A 15,679-nucleotide genomic window follows, 5' to 3' on the forward strand; every position below is an offset into this window, starting at 1 on the left:
AATCTAGAATTCATTCAACGACCCCAAACATCTCTTCATCAGCCACAGAGAGTCGCTGGTTCATCAAGGACTTCATGCATTCAGTGTTTGTAGTAAAGTCACAATTAAGCATTAATTAATGAATTCTTTCTATTCCAAAGTGGGAAAAATCCAAAGCTAACGTTGGCTCTCGTTGTGCGCGCTCGTGAGGCCCATCAAAAATGGAATGAACATCCGGGTCAGATCAAATCTGTGATATTGGTGGGGATGCTTATCGCCCCCTGCTGGCCAAGGTATGTACAGCTCCATTGATGCAATGGTTCTCAATCTTTTTCATATTAATATCATATTAAATCCTTAAAGACGTTTTTTTTCCTAGCAAGCCTTTAATGTTTTTTTGTTGTTGTTTTTTTTACTCTTTTCTTGTTTGTTATTTATTTGAATTTGCTCTGTGCAGCACTTAATATACCAAGATCATATGCACGGTTACATACGCTGATGTTCCCTTTTGTTTTGCCCTTTTTTGCACTCTCTCGCTTTATTTTTAATATTGTTATTATTATTACCTATGCTGCTGCTGCATTGTCTGAAGGAAGCCGAACAAAACCTTGAACCTTGAAATAAAGTTTGATTTGAGTTGACCCCCAAATTGATATGTATTTGGCTGTGGACCCCCATCTAAAAAAAATGTTGTGCCAGGGACCCACTAACAGAATATTTTATAATAATAAGGGTACAAATAATAATACTAATAATAATAATAATAGTAATAACTACTAAGAGCAGCTGTTTTTTGATTGATTGATTGATTGATTGATTGATTGAATACTTTATTAGTCAAAAATGTAAATCAAGAAATGTAAACAGCACGTGGTACAGTCAGACATTAACTAAGACTAAAAAGATAACACAAACTACAAAAAGTGCTCCTCGTACCACAGGTCTCCAGCAGGTCAGGTAGGTTATTGTGGCTTGCTGGTGGCACTATAATAGGCCAATGTGAAAATGGTGCCATTACTTCTTAGGCCTTTCTAGGTAATCGGATGCTGCATTCATGATTTGAGGCATTTTGTGTTGCAAAACTGTGTTTTGCTAAATTAGACCTGCTGGTGGCGCTGTAACAGGCCAATGTGAAAAGGGTGGCATTTCTTCCTCGGCCTAGTGAGAATGTGTGCACAATTTCACAGAAATTGCACGCTGTGTTCATGATTTCAGGCATTTTGTTCAAAACAGACCTCTCCTGCAAACGTTGGAAGCCAATGTTAACCAATAAGGATGGAATTTAAAAAGTTGATCACATGACTATATATATACTGTGTACCGATTTGCGTGATTTTTGGACAGAATCTGTATGAGTAGGCTAATATAAAAAAAAGAAAATCGCATAAATCGGCCTCCTGGTGCCGTTATAACAGGCCAATCTGAAAAATTCGGGGCAGAGGTTCTGAATTGGCATCCAGGGAGTGTGTGTGCACAGTTTCGCATTGACCGGGCCAACGGACACTGCGAACACAGGACAGGATGCAAAACATAGTCTCGCCTTTCAACCTGGCGGAGACAATAAGTCCTGGGGACTTATTGTGGTCCTATGTCAACAGCATAAAAATAACACAATAATGCATGTCATCAACAAATACAAAACACTACATGCACAAAGTAGAAAAAGGGAAAATGGTGGCAGTGAATGACACACCTGAGAAAATAAGGGGGGGGGAATGTAATGTTACTGTTTTGTGGCTTTTCATCTTTAATATCTGCAACTCTCATAGTCTGGGTGTCTGTTCAGAATAAGGATTTCAGGATGTGTGCAAGTGCAATAGTGGTGTACCTAATCATAATACTAATTTTAAAATACAAATGATGATCATTTCACTTTTGAATGTGTATGACAACATGAAAAGCATAAAAAGGTGTCACAGGGAATAATCCTTTGTTATTGCACATAATACCCATGAATACCATTCATTTCGCCCATTTCGCAGTTCGCCCAAAAAGTCGGACATTTCGCCCAGACATTTCGCCCATTTCGCGGACATTTTGCCCGCTACAGTTAATAATACATCTGTATTATCTAAATAATTATTTGTGTATTTGTGTGGTATTTAAAGAATCTGATATTCAGAGTCACCACATTGGAAAGCAGACTGCCTTGATGGGGATCATGTGAGGAGCAATAAAGTACAGAGGTTGATTGCATCTTCCAGAACAACAGTGCCAAAGAAGTTCTGTTCGGTTTAAGAAAACCTTTGTTACTTCAGCAATAAGGTTAGTTAGGCTATGTATGGGTATAATGTGCAATAACAAAGGATTATTCCCTGTGACACCTTTTTATGCTTTTCATGTTGACATAAAAAGTGAAAATGATCATAATTTTTACTACATTCATTTATTGTTCCTCACATGATCCCCATCAAGGCAGTCTGCTTTCCAATGTGGTTGCTCTTCACATGATCCCCATCAAGGCAGTCTGCCTTTCCAATGTGGTGACTCTGAATATCAGATTCTTTAAATACCACACAAATACACAAATCATTCTTTAGATAACACACTACTTATATATATATATATATATATATATATATATATATATATATATATATATATATATATATATATATATATATATATATATACACATATACATGAGAATGGCAGATCTACAAGCTCACACTGTGTTGTATCTGGACCCGTTGTAGCTTCAGCAGATCAGCAATTATCACTAGCTTGGGTCCCGGGGAGACATCAAATGACTCTTTTGGGTCTCAAGCTATGCTTGGAACATATATTATTCATTGTAGCTGATCTTTAAGAATTAAGTTTGAATAACACATTTGAAACATATTTGTAATCTGTAGCATTAACAGAAGTTTGATTGATTGATTGATTGAATACATTACATTACAGTCGTTTAGCAGACGCTTTTATCCAAAGCGACTTACAATAAGTGCATTCAACATAAGTGTAGGTAGGGAACGAAAACTACTAATCACCAGAGGTTTTAAGTGCATTTTCTGTAAAAACAAGCAACCAAGAGTATACCTAGCGCTAAGGTAAAAGTGCAATATATCAGCTACCTATTTCCTTAAACAGATGAGACAAAATAGCTAAATCAAATGAGCAGGAGCTTAAAACACATAATTGTATCGACTAAACAAGATCCAATAAACAATACAACAATAAAACAAGCGTTCGTATAACTAGTTAACAACAAGTAGGCCAGGAATACTTTATTAGACAGAAATGTAAATAGCACAAGGTATAGTTAGACATTTAGGCTGAAAAGGATAACACAAACAAGTCCTAAAAATAACACATGAATACATATCAACAAATATAGGACACTCTGTACAAAGGAAAAAAGGGCAAACATTTCGGCAGTGAATGTCACCTCCTTTCTATGGGAAAACATTTATTTACTTCCCCTTTTGGTCTCCTGATAGACGGATTTTCGTTTTGAAAGACGCCAGTGATACACATTTTTTTAAGTGATGGTGTCAGGGCATTCCACATTTTGATGGCAGAGTAGTAGAATGAGAATTTTCCCATGTTTGTTCTGTAGATGGGTGGTACCAGATCATTGTCGCTCCCTCTAGTATTGTGGTTGTGGATGTCACTCACTTTGGAGAGGTAGTTAGTCAGGTATGAGGGCATTGTGGGCAATGACTGTTTGACAATCTTAAAAATCAATCCCATTTTAATTGCTTAACCCTGTCTTGTACCCCGAGCCATCCCAGACTAGTGACATGTGATGGAATCAGGTGGGTCATGGACTTTATGCCGAGAAGTAGTCGAATTAGTTTGTTTTTGGGAGGTCTGAAGCTTCGTTTCTAGAGACATTGGGATGTTGGAGAACCAAGCATAGTCAAAGTGGCATTGAATGAGGGCTCCGGCAAGAGTCTTGAGACATGAACTACATTAATATGTAAGTAAATAAACATATATACGTATGTTAAGGATTCGAATTAACTGCATTAGTGAGTAAATATACATACATCTGTAACAGATTCTAATAACAATATTTAGAACTAGAAAATGTGCTCCTCGGAGCACAGGTCTTTGATTAGTTGCCCCCCTCCTTCTACTTCCCTTTCTCTTATGGAAATAACAAAACCAACGAAGCTCAAACAAAAACAAATTTTACCCACTGTAAACCTGTGATGTGACAAAAAAAAAATTATACTGAGCTTGAGTTCCACATCTCCTTTCATTATTTGAATCATTCCTGTTTAAACGCAAGCATTTTAATAAACATTATATTTTTAATCTCATAGTAGGCTTACTTTGTGTTTGAGTTATAAGTTTGGCCGGGTCTCGAGTGGCTTGTGGTTTTTAACATGACAGATTGTAACTGTCCTCCTCTACCCTAAAAACTAAACATTCAGTTTTGTCTAAATAAACAATGAAACAATGTAATCATCAGATGTTCACAGTTCATCTATTGCAATCCAATACCCTAGCAGACTACCCAAAAACACAACAGAATAGTTACATTTTCAGACAGGATTTACGCCTACTCATGTGACTTTTCAGTGTACCCGTCTGAGCAAAGCCTTTACCACAAACTGTACAAGTAAAGGGTTTTTCACCTGTATGGGTCCTCATGTGCCTTGTCACAGCAGATATTTGACAAAAGCTTTTACTACAAACTGTACAACTAAAAGGTTTTTCACCTGTATGACACATCATGTGGACCTTCAGATGTCTGCTCTGCTTGAAGCCTTTCCCACAGACTGTGCAAATGAAAGGTTTATCTCCTGCAGGTGTATCTGCCGTATGAGTCATCATATGGACCTTTAGATTTGTACCAACTCGGAAGCTTTTGCCACAGATTATGCAACTAAAGGGTTTTTCCCCTGTATGAATCCTCATGTGCAACTTTAGAGACTTACTCTCTTTGAAGGTTTTAGTACACACTTTACAACTAAAAGTTTTTTCATCTGTATGAGTCCTAATGTGGGCCTTCATTAACTTGTATAAATGGAAGGTTTTGGCACACATTTTACAACTAAAAGGTCTTTCACCAGTATGAGTCCTCAGATGTCCCTCAAGACTTACCTTATGTCTGAACGTTTTACCACAAAATGAGCAAAGAAAGGCTCTTTCCCCTGTATGAGTCACCATGTGTAATTTCCGATTGAGTTTAGAAATAAATCTTCTACCGCATATTGTACAACGAAAGGGTTTTTCACCTGTGTGAGTCCTCATGTGTGCTTCCAGAAGATGATTATAACTGAAGGTTTTACGACATACTCTACAACAAAAGGGTTTTCCTCCTGTGTGAGTCCTCATGTGTACTTTTAGACTATGAGAATTAGTGAACGTTTTTTCACAAATTGTACAATGAAAAGGTTTTCCTGTATGAATCCTTGTGTGTACTGCAAGACAACCCTTACTTTTAAAACTTTTCTCACAAAAAGTGCAACTAAAGGGTCTTTCACCTGTGTGAATCCTCATGTGTTCAACAAGATATGCTTTTTTACTAAAAGTTTTTTCACAAACCTCACAAATGTTTTTTCCCTTGCCTTTGAGACTCATGGATGGGGTTTGTTTGGATGATTTCAAGTCCTGGGACTTCAAATCAGGGGGGTTATCCCCTTCATGGATCTTCATGTGTTTTCTCAGATTTGTATTACTAACGAAAGTTTTTCCACACAATGTACAAAAAAATGCTTTTTCCTCCATATGTATCTTCATGTGGGTCTTCAGTGTCCCACTCCAATTGAAGGTTTTGGCACAAACTGTACAACGAAAGGGAAATTCCCCTGTGTGAGTCCTCATGTGTACGTTTAGACTTTGAGCCTTAGTAAAAGTTTTTTCACAAACTGCACAATGAAAAGGTTTTCCTGTATGAATCCTTGTGTGTGCCACAAGAGTATTCTTCAGATTGAAACTTTTTTCACAAATATTGCAACTAAAGGGTTTTTCTCCTGTATGAGTCCTCATATGCCTTACTATTTGACTAGTGTGGTCATGAGTAATATCAAGCGTTTTCTCACAAACAGTACAATGAAAAGGTTTTCTTGTATGAATCCTTGTGTGCACCACAAGAGTACTCTTCTTATTGAAACTTTTGCCACAAAAATTGCAACTAAAGGGTTTTTCACCTGTGTGAATCCTCATGTGATCTACAAGATATCCATTTCTACTAAAAGTTTTGCCACAAACCTCACAACATTTGCTTCCCTTGCCTTTGAGACTCATGGATGGGGTTTGTTTGGATGATTTCAAGTCCTGGGACAGCTTGTTTCTCAAACACAATTTTTGTCCATCAGCATTTTGTGTCTTGTGTGATTTCAGTGTGTTTAAAGCTGACTGACCTTCCCTGGTCTCCTCCCAATCATCACTGTCCTCTGTGTCAGATTCAGAACAGTGGGAAGAGAGGAGGTGGTCATCACTAGTTGGTTGTGATGTTCCACAATCCTCTACAACAGCTTGGGTTTTCATGTGTTCAGTTGAAGTGCTGGTTAGAGGCTCTGTCTCTCTGTTTTCACCATCATCTTCACTTTTCACTGCTAGTAATGTCAATGTTGACCCATCAGCCCCCTCTGGTCTTTGAAGTAGCTCCTCCTGTTCCTCTTTAAACTGCAGAGGTTCTGGTTCCTCCAGGACCAGACTGGGGCTCCTCTCCTGCTGTTCAGACAGCTCTCTCTCTGCACCAAGGAGGTGCAGGAAGTCTAAACAAAAGATTCAATGAGAGAAAATTAAACAATGTTTGAACCATACATTTATCCATTACATTTTCTTCTGTTTTGTAGCTGTGGTAGCTGGTCGACTGAGATTCATAATATTGCTTTATCTGCTTTTAACTTAGATGATTTCGTTTAGCCCCTCCCCACTCTCCCTAAAGAGGCCATGTCTTTTCCCAGGCCACCATTGCAAATTATACGTAGCCTTCGAGTTAGTTCTGGCAGCATACACTCGAGAGGTTACATGCATGCTTTATTCTTTATTCTTTATTCATAGGGATCCCCATTAGCTGCCACCAAAGTAGCAGCTACTCTTCCTGGGGTCCACAGGATTACAAACACTACATAATGCAATAAAACATGTACAGTATTACAAAAACAAATTAATTCAAGACAAAAAAAAAGTCAAGTAAAAAATACAAAACAAAAAACAAAACAAAAAACAATTTAGCTTTCAACAATCCCTTAAATGACAAGTCAGTTAAAATTACAATTAAAATTTGGGTAATTTGTCAAGTGTCTTTTATGGAATCTCTTAAAACTAGCCTTACTAGGTGCTTCAGTGATCATTGTCGGTAACGTGTTCCATATAGTAATTGCCCGATACGTTACAGATCTGCAGACTGCATTTGTTCTGGGCTTCTCTTTAACCATGTCACCCTAGTAGCCTGCCTGGTATTGTAATTATGACGATCTCTCACATACTGTATTTGTGAATACAAACGAACTGGTTCTTTAATGTAACAAATATTCCTAAAGATACTCACTAAATTCCATGCCAACCTCTCCTCCACTCTGAGCCATGAGAGACTGGCATGCAGTCTCTCAGTGCTCTGCCTCACACCCAACGGACAGTGCAATGCAAGCCTTGCAGCTTTATTCTGAGCTATTTGAAGTTTGGACAGATGTTTCTTGTCTGCACCTGACCATAATGCAGAGCAGCAGTCAAGGTGAGATAGCACTAGAGCCTGTGTCACCAGCACTCTAGAAGCTGGGGCAAGAAACGAGGAGCACCTTTTAATGCATGCAATTCCTCTATCCATTTTTTTGACAATATTTTCTATGTGTTTTTCCCATGTTAACTGTGCATCGAGTGTGACACCAAGCAAAAGTGCTTCTTGAACCTGTTCAATATTTGAGTCTTTAAGTGACAAACACAGGTGATTATCCTCTAAAGTGGCATGTCTGGCAGTGAACACTATGCTTTTGGTTTTTGCTACATTCAAGACAAGTCTATTTTCACATGTCCAGTCCAATAATAGTTGCAGTTCAGATTGAAGTGTGTTTCTCAACTCGGGTAAGCTGTTTGATGTAGTAGTCAGTAAAAAAAATAAACTTTAACACTACATACCTGCTGTCAGCTTTGCATCTTGTAGTCCACGTTCCTGGTCCATCTCTCGCTGTTCCTCTGACAACGTTGAATATTTTCTGGAGGCCGTCTCGCTTGATACTGTAGACCTCTCCCTGTGGTGCTGTGAAAATCACCAGTAGGAAAAAAGAACAAAACAAGCAAACAAAAAGTTTAGTTCTGCAACCTTGATAGTCCAGTCAATCAAAGTTTAAAAGGGACCAAACCCAAAAGGAATTGCAATGGTAATGTGATATAGTTGTTATTGATCCTTATACCATCCTAAATAATATACTCAAAGCTTTCCTTCATGTATTTAGTGGGGAAAAAAATTCAAGGTCAAAAGGTACGTTTTGAGGTTTTAGATTGGCACGGTCTTGGTAAGATGTTGTTAAATATCAGAGTCTATGTACAATTATTAGTTCATGGGTCAACCGTTCCACTAAAAAACCTTTAGAGAGGATATTATATTATCTAATGCCTGTATTTTGGGTACCCTCAAAATACATTTATATATTTTTTCCCCCTCATTTGGTCTGTACAGTTTGTGCCACACTGCTCAGGGTTTAAAATGACCTAAAGCTGGTATAAATTGTTCCCTACAGACATAGTTAAACTATATTAAAAGTATAAATGTGTGTGTCCCCAGAGGCCAAGTTAGACAAATCTGTACTAGTCAGTAGTTATATTGCATTAGCATACTCTACGGTACAGATTTACTAGTTATATTGTATTAACATACTCTACCTCCGTACAGACTTAGTTATATTGTATTATCATACATAGACTACTGTAGAAATGCTCTATTAATTATATTGTAATAATAACACTATAGTATAGATATTGTCACTGTGGGGCGGAAACCTTCTATATATATATATACATATATATTATTTAAGTTTTTTTTTTAAAGCAGTGAAAATAGCCGATTGTAGAGCTGCTATTTTCACTACTTTTGTGCGACACCCTTGTATGAAACATCGAAATATGGATATGAGGTTTCTGCGTTTTAAGGGATGTTGTAACAACATACTCTAACATACAGATGTACCAGTTGTATTGTTATAATATATTTACTATTATATATGTATTAGTTGAATAGTAATAACATACTCTAGCATACAGATGTATTAGTTGTATTGTAATAACATATTTACCATTATAATGTATTAGTTATATTGCAATAATAACAAACTTTGTACTGGTTATATTGTATCAACTTACTCTAACATACAGATGTATTAGTTGTATTGTAATAACATATTTACCATTATATTAGCCATGGTTCACATGGCGCTCATCTGTCACAAGCGTCATTGTCGTATATTGGCCCATTGATCAGACAGGAAAAACACTATTCCATAACTATTCCCTAAGTGCAAGAATACAACAAGGATCCAGTTCGAAAAGAGGGTTTGTCCACAGAAATACTTTTATTTTCACAGACGTTGACACCTGCATTGCCAATCCACAGAGTGTATACCTGAATCACCAAAACATTGTACTTTATACAGACAGACATTTCACATAGGACCATCCTACTATCAACCTTCTTGACCACTCACAAACTGGTTTCCAGGAACAAAAGGCTTCTTGGCCAGCCTTTCTCAGTCAGCATGACAATTTACTTTAACCCTTATCCATTAAACTATACTTTTACACAAGCTCATATTATGAAATCATTGTTTAACATCTTATTACCTTCAATATAAGCCCACACATGTATGTATTCAACGTTGTATGAATGAGTTAAACAAAACGAGATGATTCAAAAGAACATAACATTTTCCTTAGAGTCAAGAAGAAACGTTTACATGCAACTAACTGATTTCTTCCACAACCACATTTTGTTCACACTTGTGTACTTACAACAAAATAAGCTTTTACCAAGAAATAAGAATAATACATCAATTCAATTTAGCTTTAAGTAGACTGCAGTTAAATGTGTGTTTGTGACACTGAGAGAAACCTGTGAATTTTGAGTGTGGCTAGCAGTTTCTCAAAGAGAGACAAAGCTATCTTAATTAATTCAGTGAAAACAATAGGTTTGGCCAAAAGCTCTCTGAGGGACTGTTGTAGTTCACACCAAGACCTGGGATCTCCTGTTCAAGGACAAAAGGCAGGATCTTCAGGGTGTGACTGATTTAAATCAAAATGCAAACTCAAACTTTGCTTTCTCAGCCTCATCTCCAAAAGGTCACAGCTTTCACCTGAAAATCTCATACTTTTATTAACCAATAATACATGATATAGTTCTGGATATACCATATCATGGAACCACTTGTTCCGGTTTTCAATTATTTTACATTCACAACTGCTACTACATCTACATAAACGTTCAGATTTCAATATCGGTATTTTCCGTATTGCTCAATAAAAAGCGTTTTAATCCGATCGCTGGCCATTTTCTCCGATGCTTTCAACTATGCAATAATACAAAAATAATAATAGAAAATGGCCGCCGGTCGGATTAAAATGCTTTTTATTGAACAATACGGGAGATACGGGTACTTATCGCGGTCCAGCTCAACGTGTAACATCCGTTGCTCGGGGGTAAGTACTTTATATATGAAATCTTAAAGTTTATGTTAGATGTGAGAGTTGGTAAATGTAAAAATCGAAAAACAGGAACAAGCTAGTGGTTCCATAACTGTCATTGTATGACAGTCATGTTTCAGGCCTACCATTTATGTGTGTATTAGTTATATAGTAACATACTCTAACATAGAGATGTATATTAACGTGTGGGACATTTTTCACTACGGTCTTGTTCCTCACCTCACAACAATCTAGAATTCATTCAACGACCCCAAACATCTCTTCATCAGCCACAGAGAGCCGCTGGTTCATCAAGGACTTCATTCATTCAGTTTTTGTAGTAAAGTCACAATTAAGCATTAATTAATTCATTCATTCATTCTATTCTAAAGTGGAACAAATCCAAAGCTAGCGTTTGCTCTCGTTGTGCGCTCGCGCGTCGCCTATCAACAATGGAATAAACTTCCGGGTCAGCTCAAAGCTGAGATCTTGTTGATGTTATGCTTACTGCCCCCTGCTGACCAAGGCGTGTACAGCTCCATCTCTAGACTAGACCAATGTTTCTCAATCTTTTTCATATTAATAATATATTAAATTCTTAAAGACTTTTTTTCCTTACAGCCTTTAATGTTTTTTTTGTTTTGTTTTTACTATTTTCTTGTTTGTGTTGATTGATTGAAGTACTTTATTTAGAGAGACATGGAAAAAGTACATGAATGTGTGTGTGAATGGGTGAATGGCACAATCAATGTAAAGCGCTTTGGATAAAAGCGCTATATAAATGCACTATTTACCATTTATATAGGCGGCTGTACACAAGTTGTAACAAACAAAGCAAAATCTTGAACCTTGAAATAAAGTTGAGTTGACCCCCAAATTGATATGTATTTGGCTGTGGACCCCAATTTAAAAACATGTTGTGCCAAGGACCCCACAACAAAATATGTTGTAATAATAATAATAATAATGATGATGATGATGATAATAATAATAATAAGGGTAATAATAATAACAACAACTATTAAGAGCAGCTGTTTTTTTCCATTGATTGATTGGTTGATTGATTGATTGATTGATTGATTGATTGATTGATTGATTGATTGATTCTTTATTAGTCAAGAATTTAAGTCAAGAAATGTAAACAGCACATGGTACAGTCAGTCATTAAAGTCATTAACACAAAAAAGTTCTGGACACTTGTTTCCATTGTGGTCCTATGTATTCAATCAATCAACAGCATAAAAATAACACAATAATACATGTAATCAACAAATACAAAACACTATTTGTACAAAGAAGAAAAAGGGGAATGGTGGCAGTGAATGACACCTCCTTTCTATGGGAAAATGCATTTAGTGACTACCTGATAAAAATAAAGGGGGAAAAATCTACTGTTTTGTGGCTTTTCATCTTTAATATCTGCAACTCATAGTCTGGGTGTCTGTTCAAAATTAGGATTTGAGGATGTGTGTGCAATAGTGGTGTAATCATAATACTCATTTTAAAATACAAATTAATGTAGTAAAAATTATGATCATTTCACTTTTGTATGTGTATGACAACATGAAAAGCATAACAATCTGTTACAGGGAATAATCCTTTGTTATTGCACATATACCATACATAACTACTAACCTGTAGTCCAGCTCGGTTAATTCTAGTGGCTGATCGTGGTCTTAAAAAACCTTGCTCCACACGTGATCCCCCATCAGGGCAGTCTGCTTTCCAATGTGGTGACTCAATGTGATGCTATTGTGGCCATGCTGGGTATCGACAGACACAAGTAGAAAGTGTTTTACTGAAAATATGTCAACTCAACGTAGCCAGGTGGAAAATAGGGTTCCCACAAATGACCACTAGATGGCACTTCACCGTTGTGGGTTTGGTCACCAGATAATTCGCCTGCTGTATCCGGCCACTTAAACACACATATATGCATGCACTGTTTCTGTATCCGCTCAGTCAAGACCGGGCATTTATTTTATCCAATAACAGCTCTGGCATGGGGGGGGGGGGGGGGGTGGAGTAGTGGCGGACGCGCCCCCCGTCCAATTACGGGCACGGTTGTTATGGGAGGGAGTGTCACCTGTTTATCGCGCGGGAGGAAGACAACAGCGGTTGTGTTTACTTATTGTTTCAAGGTATTGTGTAAGGGGGTTATACATAAAAGTTGTGATGCCGAAGTGGGGAAAGTATAAAAAGTCGTACAGGAAGGAATGGGTGTCAGATCCAGTGCTAAAGGCGTGGATCGCCCCTGTCCCCGATGACTGTGCCAAAGCTTGGTGTAAATATTGCAATACTCTTATAAGAGCACAGTATAATGACTTGAAAGAGCATGGCCAGACAAAGAAGCACCAGTCCCGTTGTGTGCCCAGTGTCAAATCCTTCACTGTACCAGTCAACGCTGGTCCATCAGGCACCATTAAAGATGACCAGAAACGCAGAGAGCTTTGGATCGCAACATATGTTGCATGCCACACGTCCATTAATACCGTGGATGAGCTGTCAGATATCTGGCAGGATGAAACGGGAGCATTGAAACTGCACAGGACGAAATGTACAGCAGTAATCAAGTCAGTCCTGGCACCACACTTCAGAGAAGAGTTAAGGGAGGACATCGGTGAGTCTCCATACTCTCTCTATCTGGATGAAACCACAGACGTATCCGTGACTAAACTCCTGTGTATATGTGTCAAGTACCGATCGCTGAAACACAGCAAGTTTAGCAGCACATATCTGGGGCTTGTTGAGATTTTCGACACTAAGGCTATTGGCATATCAGATGCAATTATTAAGTTTCTGTCAGATAGAGTGTGGCCTGGACATCCGAAACATGGTGGGGAGGGAGGCATGCGTTAATCCGACAGACCTTTTCTCCGACTATGTGGCATCCGCGTGCAGTTAGGGTTAGGGTGCGGGTTTGGTTCGGGTTTACTGTTTAATGTCGGAACGTATTGCACCCGGTGGGGATTGCTACTGACGGAGCAAGTGTCATGGTAGAAAAAAATCACTCCATGTTCACTTTACTTAAACAAAAGCAGCCCAATCTACAGCTTATTCGTTGTGTATGCCACTCATTGGATATTGTTGCCAACAAAGCTATGCAACAACTGCCAAGCAACCTTGAATATATGATAAGAGAAACATATAACTGGTTTGCTCATTCAGCAAAGCGCCAGAGTGACTACAAGAATGTCTATGAGACTCTACATGTTGGAGAGTGTCCACTGAAACTGATTTCACCCAGCTCGACACGTTGGTTAGTGATTTCAGACTGTATTGACCGCATTGTAGATCAAGAAGACGCACTGAAGCTGCAGTTCAGTTTGGTATCCAAAGCAGAACACTGCTATTCAGCCAGGCCACTAAATGAAATGTACAGTGACAAGACAAATATTCTTTACATGCACTTTCTCCGGCCTGTGTTGATAGAAATAAAAAGCGTGAACAAATACTTCCAGTTGGAAACGGGAGACTCACTGGGTGTGTTTCGCGATCTTGAGAGACTGTACATGTCTACGTTGAGGAGAGTAATAGTTAACTTGCACATGAACAATCACAAGCGTCTCCTGGAACTGGATCTGAAATCGTCCATAGTCTACCTCTCACCCCAGGATGCAGACCTGGGTACAACATTCCAACAGATGATGGAAAAAAGCAAACTGGCCCCTGATGTGAAGGACAGAATCTTATCTTTTTTTGGATTTCCTAAAAGAGACACTGGTGCAGTATCAAATGTGCCTACCTGCATCAATGGAAATGCTGCGAAAATTGGAGTTGTTTAGCCCCAAAACTGTGATGTCCAACATAGACAGGCCAAGAGTTAATGACTTGCCCACAGAGTTCTTTTCATGTCCTATCGACACATTAGAGTGCCAGTGGAGAAACGTGGCATCAGCAGGCTTCTCAAGTGATCAAGCCGTTGATGTGTTTTGGCTGGAAATTGAAGACGCATTCAAAGACGCAGGAGAAAACCAGTGTTTCAAAGACTTGGGTGTCATCAAATTGCTGACTCTGCCCATTATCTAATGCTCATGTCATGTTGAGAGAGCATTTTCCCAGGTGGCACTGCTAAAGGATGACACAAGAAATCGCATGGGACTACAGCTCCTAACCAGCCTCATGCATGTACGCTCTGGCCTGAGTAGGAATGGACTGACGTCCGCTACTTTCAAACCTCCCCGGCGGCTGTTGGGGAGATTTGATTCATCCATGTATTAGCCAGCTGACCTGGCTTGCAGTGACTGTAGTTCTAAGTAAAAAAAAACTAAAAAACACTTAAAAGACATTGATTCTGCATTCTGCATAAAGGTAAGATGATTTCTATGTAGCCTTTATTGCACTACTGCAATAAATATTCATTATAATTGTGTGTGTGTGTGTGTGTGTGTGTGTGTGTGTGTGTGTGTGTGTGTGTGTGTGTGTGTGTGTGCGTGTGCGTGTGCGTGTGTGTGTGTGTGTGTGTGTGCGTGTGTACACGTGAGTGGCTGCCTGCATGCAAGAGAGAGAGAGAGAGCCTGCTAGTTTTTCAATATGCTGGATTGGTTTTTATATCTCACATTTCATGTCTATTTCATCTCTTTATTGTGGCTACAATACCAGAGGTGTTGCTATTTTGGGTTGTCTGACTGTATATTTTCTTTGCACTCTGTGGTTAGCGTCTTTATGTTATTTGGTGGATAACGCTTTGTATGCTTGTATGTCCTCTTTGTAGCTTTGCCTTTGATTGAATACTTTATCAACAGTTTGCCAAAAAAAAGCACAGCGCAACTGCTACTGCTGTTGCCAATTTATTATCTACATCAATTTTGATGAGAGAGATCAAAGCTAAAAACGTGTGGCGAATGCATTCAAATAGCCTAGTGAAATTGGAAGATCTACAATCTCACGAGGGGTGTGAGCTTGCCTTGTAGATCTGCTCATGGCTTTAATAGCTACACTAATGATGCCCAAATAACTAATACTCCAGGCACATACATGCCTTTTGATTTTCCTTTTGATTTATAGTCAGTTCTTCTGTTCATAACCAGTGGTGGATAAAGTATTCACATGTTTTACTTAAGTAAAAGTATGAATACTGCAACTAGAAATACTCCCTTACAAGTAAAAGTCAATTAAAAATGTATTT

The 15,679-nt window shown here is 38.3% G+C and overlaps 1 protein-coding gene across 1 annotated transcript in view; it reads right to left on the reverse strand.

Annotated features, from left to right (window-relative positions):
- The window catches only part of LOC311037955 (uncharacterized protein), a gene marked incomplete at its 3' end in the record, with an annotated part of 28,755 nt that extends 22,836 nt beyond the window's left edge, over window positions 1–5,919 (reverse strand). The window contains exon 1 of the mRNA XM_084047250.1: window positions 4,494–5,919. Coding sequence (XP_083903376.1) covers window positions 4,494–5,757 — 1,264 coding nt within the window. The 5' untranslated portion in view covers window positions 5,758–5,919. The remainder of the gene's footprint in view (window positions 1–4,493) is intronic.
- Between the last annotated feature and the right edge of the window lie 9,760 nt (window positions 5,920–15,679).

This window comes from Gymnoscopelus microlampas (assembly GCF_963454915.1).
Source record: "Gymnoscopelus microlampas genome assembly, chromosome: 21".
NCBI classification, from domain to species: Eukaryota; Metazoa; Chordata; class Actinopteri; order Myctophiformes; family Myctophidae; genus Gymnoscopelus; species Gymnoscopelus microlampas.